Here is a 17,862-nt window from a genome sequence, read left to right as displayed (position 1 = left end):
AGCCATAGTCAAAATAGTAAAACTTAAAGATTTTTTTTTTCCAAATTTACCGGATGGAAACCCCAACAATAGATTATTATTAGGGCAACCTAAAATATGCTTCTAAAAATTTATTTTATGCGCTTAAAATAAGCCAATAAATTCTAAATAAATTGTGCACAAAATGGCTTTAAAATCATTATAAGCCATAAGATATGTTTTAAATTTCGTTTATGAACGCACAAGTATACCCAGAAATGCCTGTAACTTTATTTGGATCACCTAAAATGTTCAAAATTTCATAAAAGTGCACATATATATTTATCTTTAATAATTCATTATTATTCAATTTGTTTTTAAAACATATGTATGAAAGTACATGGAATCTAATTCACAAATTGTTTCACATAGAATTCATACTGTGTATGTTTGTATATACATATGTACCCTGCAGCGGAAAGTACTAGTCGGGGTTTCGGGAGTCGAATACCGGTACATCGCAAATCTACCACCCATGCTTACCGCTGTCCCATTTAACATGGAGTTGTCCTAGGAGGTGACAATTGACTCCCGCTGCGTAACTTTGCCCTAGTACTTGTAGTAGTAACAAGTAGCCTGTAACCGAACCACGTTTTCTATCTCGCTCTCTATCTCGTAACCTGGTACTAGTAACAATAAAGGCTTCCATAGCAAAACACATTTACTTTCGTTTGATGAACTCCCTGTTAATTGCTTGCCAAACAAAATTATAACGGCGTGCCATGGCGGGTCAGTGGCGGGACAACTCATCTGTCAAGATCGAAACTTATAAATAGTATTAACCTTATCGCACATTAAAAAACACTATATAAAGACGATATGATCGAGCACTTTGATATTTATTTCATTTGCGACACAGTGTTACTATATTGTTATTATTTCAGAAATTTCTATTAGTTCTAAACGTAAAAACGCAACGCAAAGTATCCGAAAATATGCATTTACTGCAAAATATGCTGAAATATGCATTTATTGCAAAATATGCTAAAATATGCTCTAAGAAATATAACTCAAACCTTATATTTTTTGGAAAAACGTTTAAGCATTTCATCAGTGTGTTGCTAGCATGCCTGACAAAAAACATGCCCGAACATATTTTGGGTTGCCGCAATATTTATTTTGAAACCAGATTCAATTTTGAAAATTGGATGAAAAACAGATGGAGGATTCAGATACTATGAGAAACATATTTGATTTTTTTGTAACATTGTGTTATCATTACAATTCCCTTTCCGTTTTTACATATTACATTGAACAGCAAATATGCAGCTATGTATAGACATACATTGAGCATTTATATTACCATAGCTGTACCCGTACTTTATTCTGAACCTTAATCTTAGAAAGAGACGGTGCACTTCTGTTCGCACTTGGCAACATCTTTTCGAGACGATTTTGTAATTCAAAACATAAAAATTTTACCACATATACTCTTTGGTATAAATTATAAAAAGAAAAAAACTCACTCTTTGAACATAAGGTACAGGTATTTGGCCGATTTGTCCTTGCTGATTTCTTGCTGTCCACCACTGATCCTCATCTTTGCGGATTACAGTCAAGATTTCCCCACGTCTGAATGGTAGATCATCCTGATCCTAGTCATTAACGGGCATTATTAAACAAATGAAGCAGTCATGAAATTTAATCATTAAATAACCGTTTCTACTTACACTTCCCTCAAAGTCGAACCTCCCTATAACTTTTTCAGACTTCTTTGGAGCAGGGCGCCGTAGAGGAGTGGTGTCAAGATAATGTAACGTATAAAAAGTTAACAATTTTGGTAAATTTTCGAATAATTGATCACCTATTCGATAGAATATTTGTTCCTGTTGCTGTATCTTATTTATTATATAGTTACTAACTTTGGTGTCTTCTCTAGAAATAATAAGAGCAAATACTTGGTCATAAATAACTGAAGTGTCATAAATACCAAAATACACAATCGTTTTACATATAACCTACACAAGCAGATTACTCTCAACATAAAACTGATTTTTATTTTCAAATTACGTTGTCTAAAGAGACCAAACAAGTGCAAATATACACAGCATCAGTTTTAATTGAAACACTGTGTTGTAGGGCATACACTTTTTTCGTTTAGTTAAGAATTTATGATTAATAGCACACGCACCTTACACATAATACATAATCACCTGCGATAGAGTTACTATCGCGTACTAGAAACACACCTCGTTCACGCTCGCTCATAAGGACTTCGGTGGCATCCTGACGAGACATCGGTCCAAAATACCAACTGAAAGATATTAATAATTGGAATATTTTTAATTTTCATAAATACTGTGGTAAAAATTAAAGTTTTATCATCTTTTATTTTATTTTTTTTTTTATATTTGAGAATTTAAACGAACTTATACTTTATTGTGTAAAAATATAGCTGAGTTATGCAGGAAATCGTTTAATAGCGGTATGAATGTTAGGTTAGCTTGGTTGATCCATAAGTTCTCACATACATTATTAGCTCATCCTTAGTGTTACCAAAAGAGGTGGAGGTAAAGAGGTAGCGAGTTTTAATAACACGGCGCTACAAAACAGCGTAGGTTGGAGTACAACATGAATATAGGTTTGTTGTTGTTGTTACAGTTCCTCAACCCTAATTTTTTTATTGAAACCCCGTTATTTTCATACCTAATACACTTATCTATTAACATCTTGACTATTTTTTCTCCGATATTAAAAGTCTTACATGTTTTTAAAAGGGAATTTATAAACCATTAAAACTATGTATAACAGTATTTTGCTAGACTTAGTTTGTTGGGAGTTTTTATCGGGAAACCTTTAAAAACTCCCTGTACAATCTGGCAGCCTTATTGTTATTTTGAGCACTAAAGGGAATGGACATTTTCCAAGGAATCTCCCGCTATTCTCTTCACCAATCTCTGGCTTTGCTTGCAGCCGCTGCTGTATTGTAATATATAATATATTCTTAAGTTTAGTCAGCATCAAACTGTCTAGTAGAGTAGAATTGTCGCGCAAATAAAACTGCTGTAATTTAAAATCAAGAACCTCGTTTTACTATAGTGGAAACTACACATTTAATGGTGGCCCATGAGGGGAATATTCCCTTAAAATTTGATTAGTACAGTAAGGAAGAACAATTAACGCTACTAGGTAACATTTTGTCTCCCGCTAAGACATGCTCGAAAGTTGCATCCGCATTTTGTACGATTGACTCCGCAATCTTATCGCCGTGCATTGTGCCCCCGCCCCTCAGCAAGTCTCTATGCATCCGCTTTGTGCAAATTGGCGGTTCGACTAATTCCTGCTCTCAGCATTGTGCTCCATCGGCGCTACCTGCCGCTCAGCATTCTTGAAGGTCAACTCAAGGTTCTCGCGCTGTCGCTTCACATATACAAGCCCAGGCCTCAGTTCACCAGAGACAGCGATTATCAACTACACCACGCAAGAGTGAAATAGGTGTATGGGTGCATTTAATTTGAGTCTTAATTTTAGAATATCGCTGAGTGTCACTCAAAATAAGATGAGTGAGTCCATTGAAGCACTAATTAAGCTACAGCTGAATCGATTCGCAGCACTTGAAAAGATTCTGGCAAATTTTAAGAAAGATTCAACTGCACGTAAGACAAAACCATATTTTCAACAACGGCTGTCGCGGATCGATGATCTTAACAGTGAGTTTTGTACCACTCACAAATTGATTGTTTGTTCCGATATCGCCGAAGACGATGGATATTTCCGTGAGGATGTAGCATCTCAATTTGAAGAGATGCATCTCGATTTGTTTTGTTTGCTGACTCAACGCCAGGAAGAGATGTATCCCCGTACAATTCCGCCGGATGAACCAGCAGCCGTCGAATCTTCAAAATTGAAATACATCCTCTATTAAGCAGCCACGATTGCCAGTTCCCTCGTTCTTTGGAAGATTCACTGAATGGCCCAGCTTCCATGACTCTTTCAATCGACTCATTCACCAAAATATTAAGTTGAACTCAATACAAAAATTTCACTATTTAAAACAAGCACTTCCAGCCGACCGAGATGTCGATATACACCAAATGCTTTTAACTGAGGTAAATTATGATACTGCTTGGGACTTGTTGCTCAAGCGTTACAACAATCCGCGAATCCTGTTTTCGCAGCATATGAACACGCTTTATAATTTACCCCAGTTATATAAAGAGAAATCTGATAACATCAAATCAATGCTGAACGTGGCAAATGTCTGCGTAAATGAATTTAAACGCCTAAAAATTCCAATCGGCGGATGTGACCACTGGGTTGCTCATTATCTTGCGACCAAGCTGCCAACCGACACGCATACCGCATGGGAGCGACATCTTGGAAGTAAAACCGATATACCAACATTCGGTGAGCTGGAAGCGTTTTTAAACACTCGTATTTTCACAATCGATGCAATCGAAAATCGCAGCATGACCTTTACTGCTTCATCTGCAGTTAAATCTCCAAAGGATACAAAACATCAAACCCCTTTCAATTATAACAACTCAAAACCCATTCAGAGATCGATTGTTAATGTTAAAAGTTTTCAAGCTGCTCCAAACGTCAACACCGCTCAAGTTGAATCTTGCGCTTTATGCGGTCAAGCACATATTATACGCCGCTGTCCAACCTTTCTCTCAAAAGATTGCTATGAGAGGAAGGCAATCGTTGATAAGGCAAAGCTGTGTCTTAATTGCTTAAGTAAGGCTCATGCACTTTCTAAGTGCACTAGCATCAAAAATTGCCTCCAGTGTGGCCAACGTCACCACACTTTACTGCATTTTCCGTTCGCTACAAAGACTACTCCTGCAAATAACGCTCTTACGCCATCAACTCAACGCGTTTTATCCAATTTCAGCAACGTTTCAGCACCTCCACAAGAACAATCAGTTCCAATTTCTTCAAACACACCTCTTTCGACAGCAGTTTTAGAGGCAAGGCGCTTCACTCGCGCTCATTCTACGCTAGCGGCAAATTCAACACAATTGGGTGTCGATAGGATCCCCGTACAGGGGCCGAGACACATACTTCTTGCCACGGCGTCAGTAGTGCTGTGCAACGAAATCACGAATCGATCGGCGATAGTACACGCTTTGATCGATCAAGGATCCGAAGGAACGCTTATTACAGAAAATGCTGTTCAGCAATTAGGCCTGCAGCGTCATCCCACCGCTGCAGATATATGCGGAGTAGGCCCAAACCTATTTAGCCAATCACGATCATTGGTTAGCTGCACTCTTCGTTCATGCCACGATGAACACTTCGCCGCTCATATTGAGTCTGCTTATGTTCTGAAGCAACTCACAGCACCCCTGCCCAGCCAGGAAATTGTGCCACAAGATATGGCACATCTACGAGGACTCGCTCTCGCCGATCCCAAATACTACCAGCCGAAAAGAATTGACCTCATTATCGGCGCAGACATGATCGCCCAAATATTGGAGCCGGAAACCCGCATTGGCCATGTTAACCAACCTATTGCCCAAAAAACTCATTTGGGATGGATCCTGTCGGGACGAATAAATTCTGACACGCCTTCTATTGTCACTATTCGCTGCCACCACAGCAATCTTGAGCTTGAAGGGCTTGTGCGAAAATTCTTTGAGAACGAACATGTGCCCACTTCTGTACCAATGTCCGCTCAAGACCAGTGGTGCGAAGATTTTTTCCGTAGCACTTACACTCGACAAGCAAATGGTAAATATCTGGTTCGTTTGCCTCTGAAGTCATTATATGATCCTAACCAAACTATAGGCAAGTCGAAACAAATTGCACTGAACAGATTTCATCAGCTAGAACGTCGACTCCAGCGTAATGCCGATCTCCGTGAGCAATATGAGGATGGAATTGAGGACTATTTTCGCCTGAACCAAATTCGCCCAGCTATGACAACGGAGGAACAGCACTGCTCAACTACCAAATGTAACCAGCTAACCGTAACATCCTGTGTACTGCCGCATCACGCGGTGGTGAAAGAAACGAGTGTCACTACCAAATTACGCATTGTCTACGATGCGTCCTCGAAAACGTCAAATGGACGTTCATTGAATGATTTACTATGCACTGGCCCACCATTACAAAACGACCTTTCGGCTGTCATCCTGAAGTGGCGACTGCATAGATACGTCTTCTTGGCCGATATACAAAAAATGTATCGATGTATCGACATGAACCTAGAGGATTCAAATTATCAACGCATATTGTGGCGCAACAAAGATGGACATGTTTGCGAATACTGTCTCACGACGGTGACCTTTGGAACAGCGTCCGCGCCGTACACTGCAATTAGAGTTCTTCATCAGCTCGCGCACGATGAAAAACACCGATTCCCCCTCGCTGAGAATATTTTGCTTCACGAGATGTACGTTGACGATGTACTAAGCGGAAGTGATTCAATTGCTAATGCAAGACTGTTGCGTGATCAACTGATAGCGGCGTTAAAGTCAGCTGGCATGGAACTCAGAAAATGGTCCAGTAACACTCCTGAACTTTTGCACTCTATTCCATACGAGCATCAATCGTATGATCCAGCACAACAACTCAACACTAACGAGACGATCAAAACGCTTGGCCTGCATTGGCAGCCGAATCTCGACTCTTTCACTTTCTCAGTCAAATTTGCTATCAACTCCAGCGCAACAAAAAGATCGGTTCTGTCAACCATTGCCCGTTTGTTCGATCCCCTTGGATTTCTTACCCCGATTACTGTAGCAGCGAAGGTAATCCTAAAGGAGATTTGGGCAACGAAAATTAAACGTGATGATGATCATTATGTAGCTTTAGGTTGGGATGAAGAATTGCCTCCGACTATCAATGCAAACTGGCAAAGGTTTGTTACTGAATTGCCACAGGTAAAGGCGATCTCTGTTCCACGCTGGTTACATTACTCGCCGCAACAACAACTTCAGTCGGTAGAACTACATGCATTCTGTGATGGCTCCTCCTCGGCATATGCTGCAGCGGTATATTTACGCTTGCACTACAGCAAGAAGGACATTTACACACACCTAGTCGCCGCTAAAAGCAGGGTCACGCCTATCGGCTCACTTACAATCCCTCGAGTGGAGTTATGCGGCGCTGTGCTGGCATTGGATCTCTCCAATTGGGTTCAGAACACCCTCAAGCCAGTGTATGGAAAACTGCCAGTCTACTTCTGGTCAGACGCAACAATTGTCCTTTATTGGATTCACGGTGATCTCAACAGATGGAAACTATATGTAGCAAATCGTATAAGCAAAATATTGTCGCACAGTACACCTAGTCAATGGAGGCATGTTGGCACTAAAGAAAACCCTGCAGATTGCGCCACGCGCGGTTTGTCACCAACACAGTTGAAAGATTTGGAACTCTGGTGGAATGGACCACGGTGGCTAACGCAGCCCAAGTCAACTTGGCCAACTTGCTCCATTAACACGTTAGATGTCGGTGATACAACACTGGAAGAAAAACCGGCTAAAGTTCATATTCATGCAGTTGTTGCAATCTCATCGTTTGTACAACGTTTTTCTTCACTTAAGAAACTTCAACGCATCACCGCTTGGATGTTACGATTTTATTATAATCTTCAGCGTAAAATTAACCACGAGGGACCAAAAGGTGGCCCACTGACTCCAAGTGAGTTACAACAAAGTTTGTTTTGTATCGTTCGACTGGTGCAACAAGAAGCTTTTCGAACAGAAATACATTTGATCGAAACCAAACAAGTTGTGCCAAATAGCAGCAAACTCGTCAGCTTAACGCCGTTTCTCGGAGAAAGAAACGTTCTTCGTGTACGCGGTCGGCTTAAGCATTCTCTCCTCCCTTACGACCAACGACACCCAATGATATTGCCGAGTAACCACCATGTAACGAAGTTAATTATTGACAACGCTCATTTCAATACCCTACACGGTGGTATCCAATTAACACTTTGTACCATCCGAAAACAATTTTGGATCATACATGCGCGCAAAACGGTGCGCAACCATCTTAAAAATTGCATAAAGTGCTTTCTTAATAACCCACAACCCACTACACAATTAATGGGAGATTTACCCTCGCAACGCGTTAACCCTCCTCAACGCGCTTTCTACGCAACAGGTGTTGATTACACGGGGGCCATCGAGTTGAAATCGTCAAAACATCGCGGTCATACGGTTTACAAGGGATATATAGCCATATTCATATGCCTGGCTACGAAGGCGGTGCATATAGAGGCAGTTACTGGCATGACAACGGAGCATTTTTTATGGGCGTTACAGCGTTTCATTGCCCGCCGTGGAATATGTCAGGACTTGTATAGCGACTGCGGCACCAATTTTGTTGGAGCTGATAAAATTTTGAAAATTAATCAAAGGCGATTTGTCGAAGAAGTTGAGCGTGATATTGTACCTCAATTAGCCGTACAAAACATAAATTGGCATTTCAGCCCCCCGTACTCTCCAAATTTTGGCGGGCTGTGGGAGGCTAATGTAAAATCCATCAAATATCATCTAAAACGCATTATCGGCGGAACTAGACTAACCTACGAGCAGCTGTCCACAACCTTGGCAAGGATCGAAGCCTGCCTTAATTCAAGGCCCTTGTGCCCGCTGACATCCGACCCCGATGACCTCTTTGTGTTAACTCCGGGGCACTTCTTGGTCGGAGACGCCTTACTTTCACCACCTGAAACAACTCCTGACAGCAAATCCCTTACATCGCAGTATTTTGATATGCAGCGATTGGTACAACAATTTTAGACCAGATGGTCAGCAGACTGGCTCTCTCATTTGCAAGCACGACCAAAATGGAGGCAGGAGGAGCAAAATCTCTGTGTAAACGAGCTGGTTTTGGTGAAAGATGATAAACTACCCCCCACTCAATGGTTGCTGGGACGTGTGACCGAAGTACATCCAGGATCAGACCAACTTGTACGAGTAGTTACTGTTCGTACCCAACACGGCCTTTATAAGCGTTCGATATCGAAAATTTGTCGATTGCCAATACCATCTACCAGCGAAGCGAGGGATACTACTCTGCTTAACTAACACTCTTGCACACACTTAACCTTTTATCTCTTACCTTATTATAGGTGAAAGCCACAACCTACATGAAACCAGATCAGAAACGATGTCATAGCAAATCAGAGGCGGTTCGGTTCGCAATGCTGGGCTCAGCATTGGGGGCGGCATGTACAATCTGGCAGCCTTATTGTTATTTTGAGCACTAAAGGGAACGGACATTTTCCAAGGAATCTCCCGCTATTCTCTTCACCAATCTCTGGCTTTGCTTGCAGCCGCTGCTGTATTGTAATATATAATATATTCTTAAGTTTAGTCAGCATCAAACTGTCTAGTAGAGTAGAATTGTCGCGCAAATAAAACTGCTGTAATTTAAAATCAAGAACCTCGTTTTACTATAGTGGAAAATACACACTCCCTATTTTTCTTAATTTTATAAACTTTGACCATCGCCAATTTCAACAATTTCTATAAAAGTTGCCAAGTATGTAGTATTTGTCTATAAGTACTTTTATTTTCAAACAAATTGACACTTCATTCATTGAAACCGGATAAAAATCGCCGGAGCTAAGCCAGTTAAACAGAAATACAGCCTTGAATTTATATGTGTGTATGTACCGGACTGTGAGATTTTTTTAGCAGTGTGACTAGGGTATTCATCAATATTTACTCAAAATGGTTATATAACAGCTCTTTAGAAAAAATTGATTTTTTACAAAATTTTGGAAAAATGGGCCTGGCACCGCCCACTTACATATATCATACATACTTTGGTGGTCGGATAATTAGAAAAGATTTTCTTTTTCAAGTTTTGACCATCTATTTGTATTTATTATTTTTAACATAGTTTTTTAAGAAAATATAGTGCATGCTACAACGAAAATCAAATAACTCAAAGCTTTAAACTTCATATTAGATTTCTAATAATTCGACGAAGTTCGAAAAATGGACATCAAAATTTTAAACTTTTTAATTGGAATTTCTAGAAATAATTCGGGTATGCAGTTTTGTAGCCCATTCAATTTTAGTACAATTTTGTGCAGGTTTGAATTAGCTCAAAAATCTCGTTGATTTTTGATAATTTATTTTGTTAGCGGTGTTGCTCATTTTCTCCCATACAAAAAAACTTTTGAACATACTTTGTATGGAAGAAACCTCTTAACATAGTCAGCGAGCTAATTGAAACTTGCACAATATTATACTAAAATTGAATGGGCTACAAAACTGCATACCCAAATTATTTCTAGAAATTCCAGAAAAAAGTTTGAAATTTTGATGTCCATTTTTCGAACTTCGTCAAATTATTATAAACCTTATACAAAGTTTAAAGCTTTGAGTTACATGATTTTTGTTGTAGCATTCGCTATATTTACCTAACAAAATAGATTAAAAATAATAAATGAAAATAGATGGTCAAAACATAAAAAAGAAAATCGTTTCTAATTATCGGGCCACCAGTGTATATGTGTCTCGAAAACTACTTCACCGGTCTCGCTTAGCCTGTTTATGCACCGTCTTGAAATCGGAAAAAACCACTCTCCCAAAGCTGTAGCTAGCTTTCGAGTTTTTTTGAAATTACCGTTACGTGGGTGGAGCGCGTGGTTTTGTCCGATTTCAAAAGTTTTCAAGACGGTGCTAAAGGGGCTAAGCGCAATGTGTATACCAAATTTGGTCGAAATCGGTGAAGTAGCTATTGTGACACCACGCGGTGCCACGCCCATTTTCCTACAATTTTAAGAAAAATCAATTTTTCACTCAAGAACTATTGTAAAGGGTGAACACACCAAAACTGCGACACTTTGGGAAGCTTATAACTTACCCAAAACGAATTCAATATTTTGAAATTCAAATACCATAAGTTGACCATGACCTTAGTTGAACATAGAAGAAATTTCATTTGAATTTGATTCCTAGTTGAGTTAAAAATGGCAACCGAGCTAGAAACGAGACAAACCATTTTGCACGAGTTTATAAATGATCCGGCCTTAAGTACACGTAAAATTGCTAAAAAATTAAAGAGTGCACTATTCAACAGTTTGCAGGGTTTTAATCGGTACAAATAAGGCCTGACAGTTACGAGAAAACCAGGGAGTTAGCAAGGTCAAAGTGATAAAAACAGTGCTCGGAAGGTTCTCAGTGCGTTTTCGCGAGATCCGAAGATTTTGTCGCGTTATGTTGCAAAATCCGTACGGAGATCGCAGTTTTTCGTACAAAAGGTAAAGCGGAAAGCTTCATTGAGATGTTCTACAGCTCAAACAGCGCCAGGCCGAGGCGCAAAGTAGAATGTTACAGCGAAATCCCGCATTCGGAAGTTGTATGAATTCTAAATTAAACAAGTAAGAAAGTCTAAGTTCGGGCGGAGCCGAACATTAAATGTCCGGCGCAGGTACTAAGTATATGATTTTCACCTTTGCGAAAGCTACCGCTACATGGTAAGCCGGTGTGTATCAATTTTGAGTAAATTAGCGTCCTTAAATTTCGAAATATTGAAGTTTCAAGCATTTCTGAAATTTGCCGTTATATGAAAAGTGGCCGTAATTTGAATCTGATTCCAATAATTTTCAAAGCTTTGCTTCTATGTGGCAAGCACAATAATCGTACCGAGTTTGGTACAAATTGGTAGAACGGTTACCGAGATACATATATGTGATCATAAGTGGGCGGTGCCACGCCCATTTTCCAAAATTTTATCATAAACGTTTTTCTTGGTAAAGAATTGTTGCCAGCATCAATTTTGAGTAAATTAGCTTTAATACTTTTTGATTTATCGATTGGAGATTTCGTATTTTTCCAAATTACCGTTATATGGGAGGTAGGCGTGGTTATTGTCCGATTTTTCGGCCATTTGGTATGCTGTAGCAAGACTAACAACTGTGCGAAGTTTGGAAGAAATTGGTTCAGCGGTTACCAAGATATACAGATGTATCCATAAGTGGGCGTGGCTACGCCAATTTTCCAAAAATGTATAATATTCTTATTTTTCGTCTAAAAATTATTGTAAATATCAATTTTGAGTGAATAATCTTCAGAAGTTACTAAAATATCGGTTTTCGTATTTCTGAAAATTACCGTTATATGGGAGGTAGGCGTGGTTATTGTCCGATTTTGCCCATTTTCAATACCATCCATCCTACGCCCGAAAGAAGTGCACACATCAAGTTTCGTTAAGATATCTAAATTTTTACTCTAGTTATCGTGTGCACAGACGGACAGACAGTCACAGCTTAATCGATTTCTCTTTTCATTCTGATCATTTATGTATACATTTGTCTATATCTATCTCGATTCCTTTTGCCTGTTACAAGCAACCGTTATGTGAACAAAGTTATAATACCCTTCTGCACAAGTGCGCTCGGGTATAAAAATACAACTGCATTGTTATGGACAGGGAAACCTACTGCTATAAAAATTCAAAATATCTTGCAGGTCAAGATTTTTATACTGCTGCGAGTCGTCAAGATGCCCCTGAAAGTTGTAAGCTGAAAATGAAGTCCAAATTTCCAAAAACCACATGGTTTGGCAAGCTATTTGTTCCTGCGGCCGTAAGAGCAGCCCTTTTTTCCCATCCGGGACAATGAATGATCAAGTTTATCGGGATGAGTGCCTCAAAAGGCGTCTTCCGTCATTTATCAACAGATAAGGAGTAGGGCATCGTTCTAGGCGGACATGGCAACCTGCCACTATGCCAAGGACACATTGCCGTGGTATATTGCAAATAACATCAATTTTGTACCTCACGACTGCAATCCACCCAATAGCCCAGAGCCACGTCCTATTTGGGAATATTGGTCAATTGCCAAAGGAATCTTGAAGAAAACAGGTGAAAGAGTGAAAATTATTGAAGAGTGCAAAACAAAGTAGTTGTGCGCATCGCGTAATGTCGACGATGCAGTCGTGCAGAACATGATGGCGCGTGTGCGATGAAAATACCTATCACTTGCATATGGAGCAAATAATAACTAATATTTTAACATTTTAATAACATCTAAACTTCCAAGTTATGTAATACAAAAAAAAAAAATAATTTCAAAGCCTTCTAGTTTGTTTCTGGTAGTAATTTCTAAGTGTCGCAGTTTTGGTGTGTTCACCCTTTATATGTATGCACAGATGCGATGAACTAATTCAAATATTCAAAATGATATTGTTTGCAAATTATCTATTTATTTATTTTTAACAATTTTCATTTAAAATATAATTCAATCTATAACAGAAACCACAATAATAAAAGTTTAAAAGCTTGCACAAATTGCAATAAAAAATAGTCAAACTTCAAAAAAATTTGCCTCAAAATTCCAAAAATTATAATTAGAATATTTACGCGAAAATTTTCTAAATGTTATAATTAAAAATTTTGATGACCATTTTTTCAATTGTAATAAATTTTTTTGCAATTTGTGCAAGATTTTAAACTTTCATTATTGTGGTTTCTGTTATAGATTGAATTCAGAGACCGAAAATAACCAGCCCATTTATTACTGTGTCACAAATTGTAATTTATTTCTTGTTATAAAAAATAAATTACTCACAATAACGTTTACAACTTACAACAAGTTTTTTGCTTATCTGCATTGGTTAGACTTTTATTTGATTTGTTGTTTTTTTTTACGTTTCGAATTGACCTTTCGTTTTATTTTTTTTGCTTTAAATGCAACGGTATCCATGTAGGTACATATGTTAAAAATACTGAGTGAAGTGCTTCGGTAGTTTGCTTCTAGTTAGTATAGTTCATTTATTGAAGGCAAGAAGATGCCGAAAATCAAGCATTGAATTCCGAAAACCAAGCATTGAATTCCGAAAATCAAGCATTGACTTGGATACAAGTTTCAGTGTGTAAAGTTTGTAAAAAAAGTTTATAACGGTGATCATTTGAGTGAATAAAAATAGTTTCACTTGCTATTCCTTATAGTTTTTTTTACTTTTTTATTTTCTCAGGACCATAATTAAAATTACTACCTCACCTTTTCAACAAAAAAAATAGCATAAATAACTGCGGTTAGCCTTTATTTTAGTTTCGTTCGTTGGTCAAATTTCTTTGCTATGGCCATCTTAAATTTGCAATATTTTCCCGAAGTGCCTTAGAATAAATGAAAAAAGAGTTAAAATACATATCGGAGAGAAATATGTTTTGTTTCGGGACATATAGTCGAATTTTACGAGGAATAATTTTGTAGAATATTTTAACCCGTTATCTCTCTCCCAAAAGAGTCGTTTTAGCCATTTTTCAGAAAGTCCGAATAAAATGACATTTTGAAGTTCGTTAGAGGGTTAAAACCTTCCAAAAAATTATTTGCCATAAAAGTTCACTAGGGGTCCTCTCGGACAAAATCTTTGTGCAAAGAATCTGCAAGTCCACAGAAAATAAAAATATGCACCAACTTTTTGTGCTTTATTTTATATTTTGTTTATATATATCGTCGTTTAAAGTACAAAACCGCGTATCGTCATTGTGCAAAACCGCGTAACTGACATTGGCTTCCAAAAATTGGATTTGCTCACATAAGCTCTTGGCTCAATCCTTATCCATTCGTCCTGAAATATACTAGCCAGAAATGCGATTGCTTTATAAAAAAGAGAACCATTTTTAAATATGAGTGTTTCTACGCTCTAGAAAATAATTTCTACAACTTCACATACGCGGTTTTGCATTTTATTTATACGCGGTCTTGCACTTTAAAAGATGATATAATTCCTGCTCTTTTCGGGCCTGATGGTTCGGCAAGTGTAAAATCAGCATCGGAATCATCGCTGTTATCAGAATCTGAGTCACACATGATGTCCACGTGTGATTCCAATGCTGGCTCTACTGCGTCATCTTGAAATTCGTCATGCGAAAGTTCAAACTAATTGAGAATTGCCCATATTTCAAGAGGATATATGATCTTTTATTTTCTGTGGAATTGCAGATGCTTTGCACAAAGATTTTGTCTGAGAGGACCCGTGGTGAAATTTTATGGCAAATAATTCTAGAAGATTTTAACCCTCTAGCGACCTTCAAAATATCATTTTATTTGGACTTTCTCAAAAAAGGGCCAAAACGATCCTTTTGTGAGGGAGATAACGGGTTAAAGTATTATACAAAATTATTCCTCGTAAGATATTACTATATGGCCCTTATTATGAGTTGCATCCGATTTTCGATCTTGGCTGGCTATCGAAGATCGAAAGTGAAATTCGTATTATGAGCTATGCAAGCGTGTCTAAATTTTCGTTGAGTATCGAATTTTGTGTCGAACAGAATTTTGTTTCGTTGGTGTAGCGAGGTGTTAGAAAATTGTGAAAAATGTATGATTTTGCATTTGTTTTTTTTTACATTTTGGCGGCTAGACACTAATTTTAAAAATTTTTTATTAATTTCATGCAGTTCTAACGTCGTGAATACTAAACACAATCTCGAAAAGCTGGTTTTACTTATGAAAGAAAATCTCAATACTCTGTTAGCACGATCTTTGAGAACAAAATCATAGAGCTGTTTATAGTTGTAATATATTTTAAATAGATTTGGATCACAAAATTTCTTAAACATATTTTATGTCAAAATATATTCGAAAGACTACACTAAAACACTCTTAAACGTTTTCTGCTCCTGGCCAGTGTTCTCATCCTCTGTTGACGAATCGTTGAACCAGAACTCCGTTGTACTAATTTTTACCACGTTTTTATAAACTCTCTTCCTTTTTATCTCAATTTAATTTGCAAAAATTTACAAATGTACATATTACACTATTTAGTTTGCTCGATTTGTAAATAAAGCTTCTCAGCGGTGAAAAATATACTATTGTGAACAACCTACACGAGCGATATTCACAATAACGCTATTCTTCATCGAATGAGCGCCATAATACCACATGAAAATTCGATTTTCATCCGATGTCATTGAGTAAGCTATTAATTTGTTTGAAAAATATATAAATAAATGTACTTTTAAACAAGTACTATATATTTCTAGCTAATAGATAAGTGGATCATTCGTAACTTTTTGTTGTAGCAACGTGTAGTTTGCCAGTCCCTTGGTCTGCAATTTAGTTCAGAGAAAATAAAAAAGCAGAGCCATGGTAGCTTAATGGTGATCTTCCGAAAGCTCTAGGGAAATTCTGATAATCTCTACGCCAAATTTTCGTTATAAAATAACTTTAAATGAAAATCAGTGGGACCTAAAAGAATACAATATATAAAAGTAACAGATGCAATGTGTAATCAGCCAAATCTGGCAGAATGAGGGACATGTAACTAGATGTTGCAGGTTGTTAGGCGTAGACAGAAAATATTAGAATATAGTTTTTAGTTTTGGCTCTATAAAAGCGCAGCATTATTGCGGCTGTTCGACGTTAATGATTCAAACGGGGATTTCGCCTTAGATGTCATTGTAATGTCTAATTTTGTGTTTGGAAAATTGAGGGAGGAGTAGTTGCCCGACATGTTTCCCAGTTGTAAAATTGCTCCGATTTTTTCTAGCATATCGGTCGGTTTGTTCGCTTACATTCGTTTGTTTCGTGACAGCCAGTAAATAGCGAACTTGTTTATTAACAGAGTTCGTCTGTTATTGCTGCACTGTTTGACACAAAGTGGGTTTGTCATACATAATAGCGTTAAGTTCCCTTAACTTTGATGACGCGATGCCATTTAATTTTTTCCGTTGTAAACTTATTCACCTACAAACTCTTGAAACTAGAAGAATTGTCCAGTTGCTCATGTTCGTTTTTGAATTGGTTGTTGCCTCTTTGGATTGTTCGGTCCTTCTGGAGAAGATATCCTTTAATGTGCCTCAAAGATTTCTACGCTCATCTCTGCCGTTTTACTTGCGTGCTACTAAGGCTAACTATTACCATTTTGATCCAATTTTCTGCGCTCTGACAGAATTTAACAAGATCTCAAAGAGTCTAAATATTGATTTTTCGTTGCCGAAAAATATTTTCAAGTTATCTATTGATTCATTTTTCTTATAACTACTTGTGTATCTAAATCTATAGTATTTAGTTTTAATTGCGATAGTCTTATTTTTATCTAGTCTAGTTACTTCTAAGTAACATAGCAGCAGCGCATTGGGGTAAGCCAACTTTTGTTAATACCGTCAAGTGGTAGTAAACCTAACTCTAATCACTATGAACTGATTTGATTCAGAACTCGTTATTCAGAACCGGTTAAATATTCGTATAAACAAGGTCGCTGACATGTTTGGATAACGTCCGTCAAGTTAGCACTACACTTTTCGAAATTGGTATTAATTGTAGTGTTTTTGTTGTGGAAAGAAAACATTTTTACCTCATTTTTTTTTTTAAATATGGTATGCAGTGCTAACTTGACACCATACACCTAGTCGATAGAATTGAGATTTTCAATATGTTACTATGTCATTAATTGTAGCTTTTAACTTTAAAATTTGTTGTGAAAAGAAAAAATTTGCAGCTTTCGTTTTTCTCAAAAAAAATTGAGTTGACCCTTTGTCGAACAAAATTTAGCATGTAGTGCTAACTTGACACCATACACCATTGACGACAAAATTGAGATATTGAAAAGGTAGGAACGAAATTAATAGTAGCTTTTTTGTTGTAAATTTGTTGTGAAAAGAAAAAATTTGTAGCTTTCGTTTTATAAGAAAAAATTGTATGTAGTGCTAACTTGACACCATACACCTAGTCGATAGAATTGAGATATCCAATATGTTAAACGAAAAACTTTGTAGCTTTAATTTTTTTAAGAAAAAATTATATGTAGTGCTAACTTGACACCATACACCTAGTCGATAGAATTGAGATATCCAATATGTTATAATGTCACTAATTGTAGCTTTCGAATTGAAAATTTGTTGTGGAAGAAAAAAATTGTAGCTTTCGTTTTTCTGGAAAAAATTAAATTGACCGTTTTTCGACCAAAATTTAGTAGTGCT

The 17,862-nt window shown here is 37.5% G+C and overlaps 1 protein-coding gene across 12 annotated transcripts in view; it reads right to left on the bottom strand.

Annotated features, from left to right (window-relative positions):
* Crk (Crk proto-oncogene, adaptor protein) overlaps positions 1-17,862 on the bottom strand; it is a 190,879-nt gene that overhangs the window by 58,041 nt on the left and 114,976 nt on the right. For 9 of the 12 annotated variants that reach the window (XM_017621715.1, XM_017621687.1, XM_017621723.1 and 6 more), the window contains 3 exons: positions 2,150-2,272; positions 1,689-1,893; positions 1,485-1,613 (listed from right to left, as the gene is read on the bottom strand). In XM_017621715.1, the coding sequence (XP_017477204.1) occupies positions 1,485-1,613; positions 1,689-1,893; positions 2,150-2,272 (457 nt within the window). Of the gene's footprint in view, positions 1-1,484; positions 1,614-1,688; positions 1,894-2,149; positions 2,273-9,039; positions 9,216-17,862 lie in introns of those variants that run through there. The other 3 variants (XM_017621656.1, XM_017621673.1, XM_017621739.1) reach the window with 1 other exon arrangement.

This window comes from Rhagoletis zephyria, unplaced genomic scaffold (genome assembly GCF_001687245.7).
Source record: "Rhagoletis zephyria isolate East Lansing unplaced genomic scaffold, Rhagoletis_zephyria_1.1 Rzeph_scaffold_00042, whole genome shotgun sequence".
NCBI lineage: Eukaryota > Metazoa > Arthropoda > Insecta > Diptera > Tephritidae > Rhagoletis > Rhagoletis zephyria.
The sequence above is the reverse complement of the archived record's forward strand: the minus strand, read 5'-3'. Positions and strand labels throughout refer to the sequence as shown.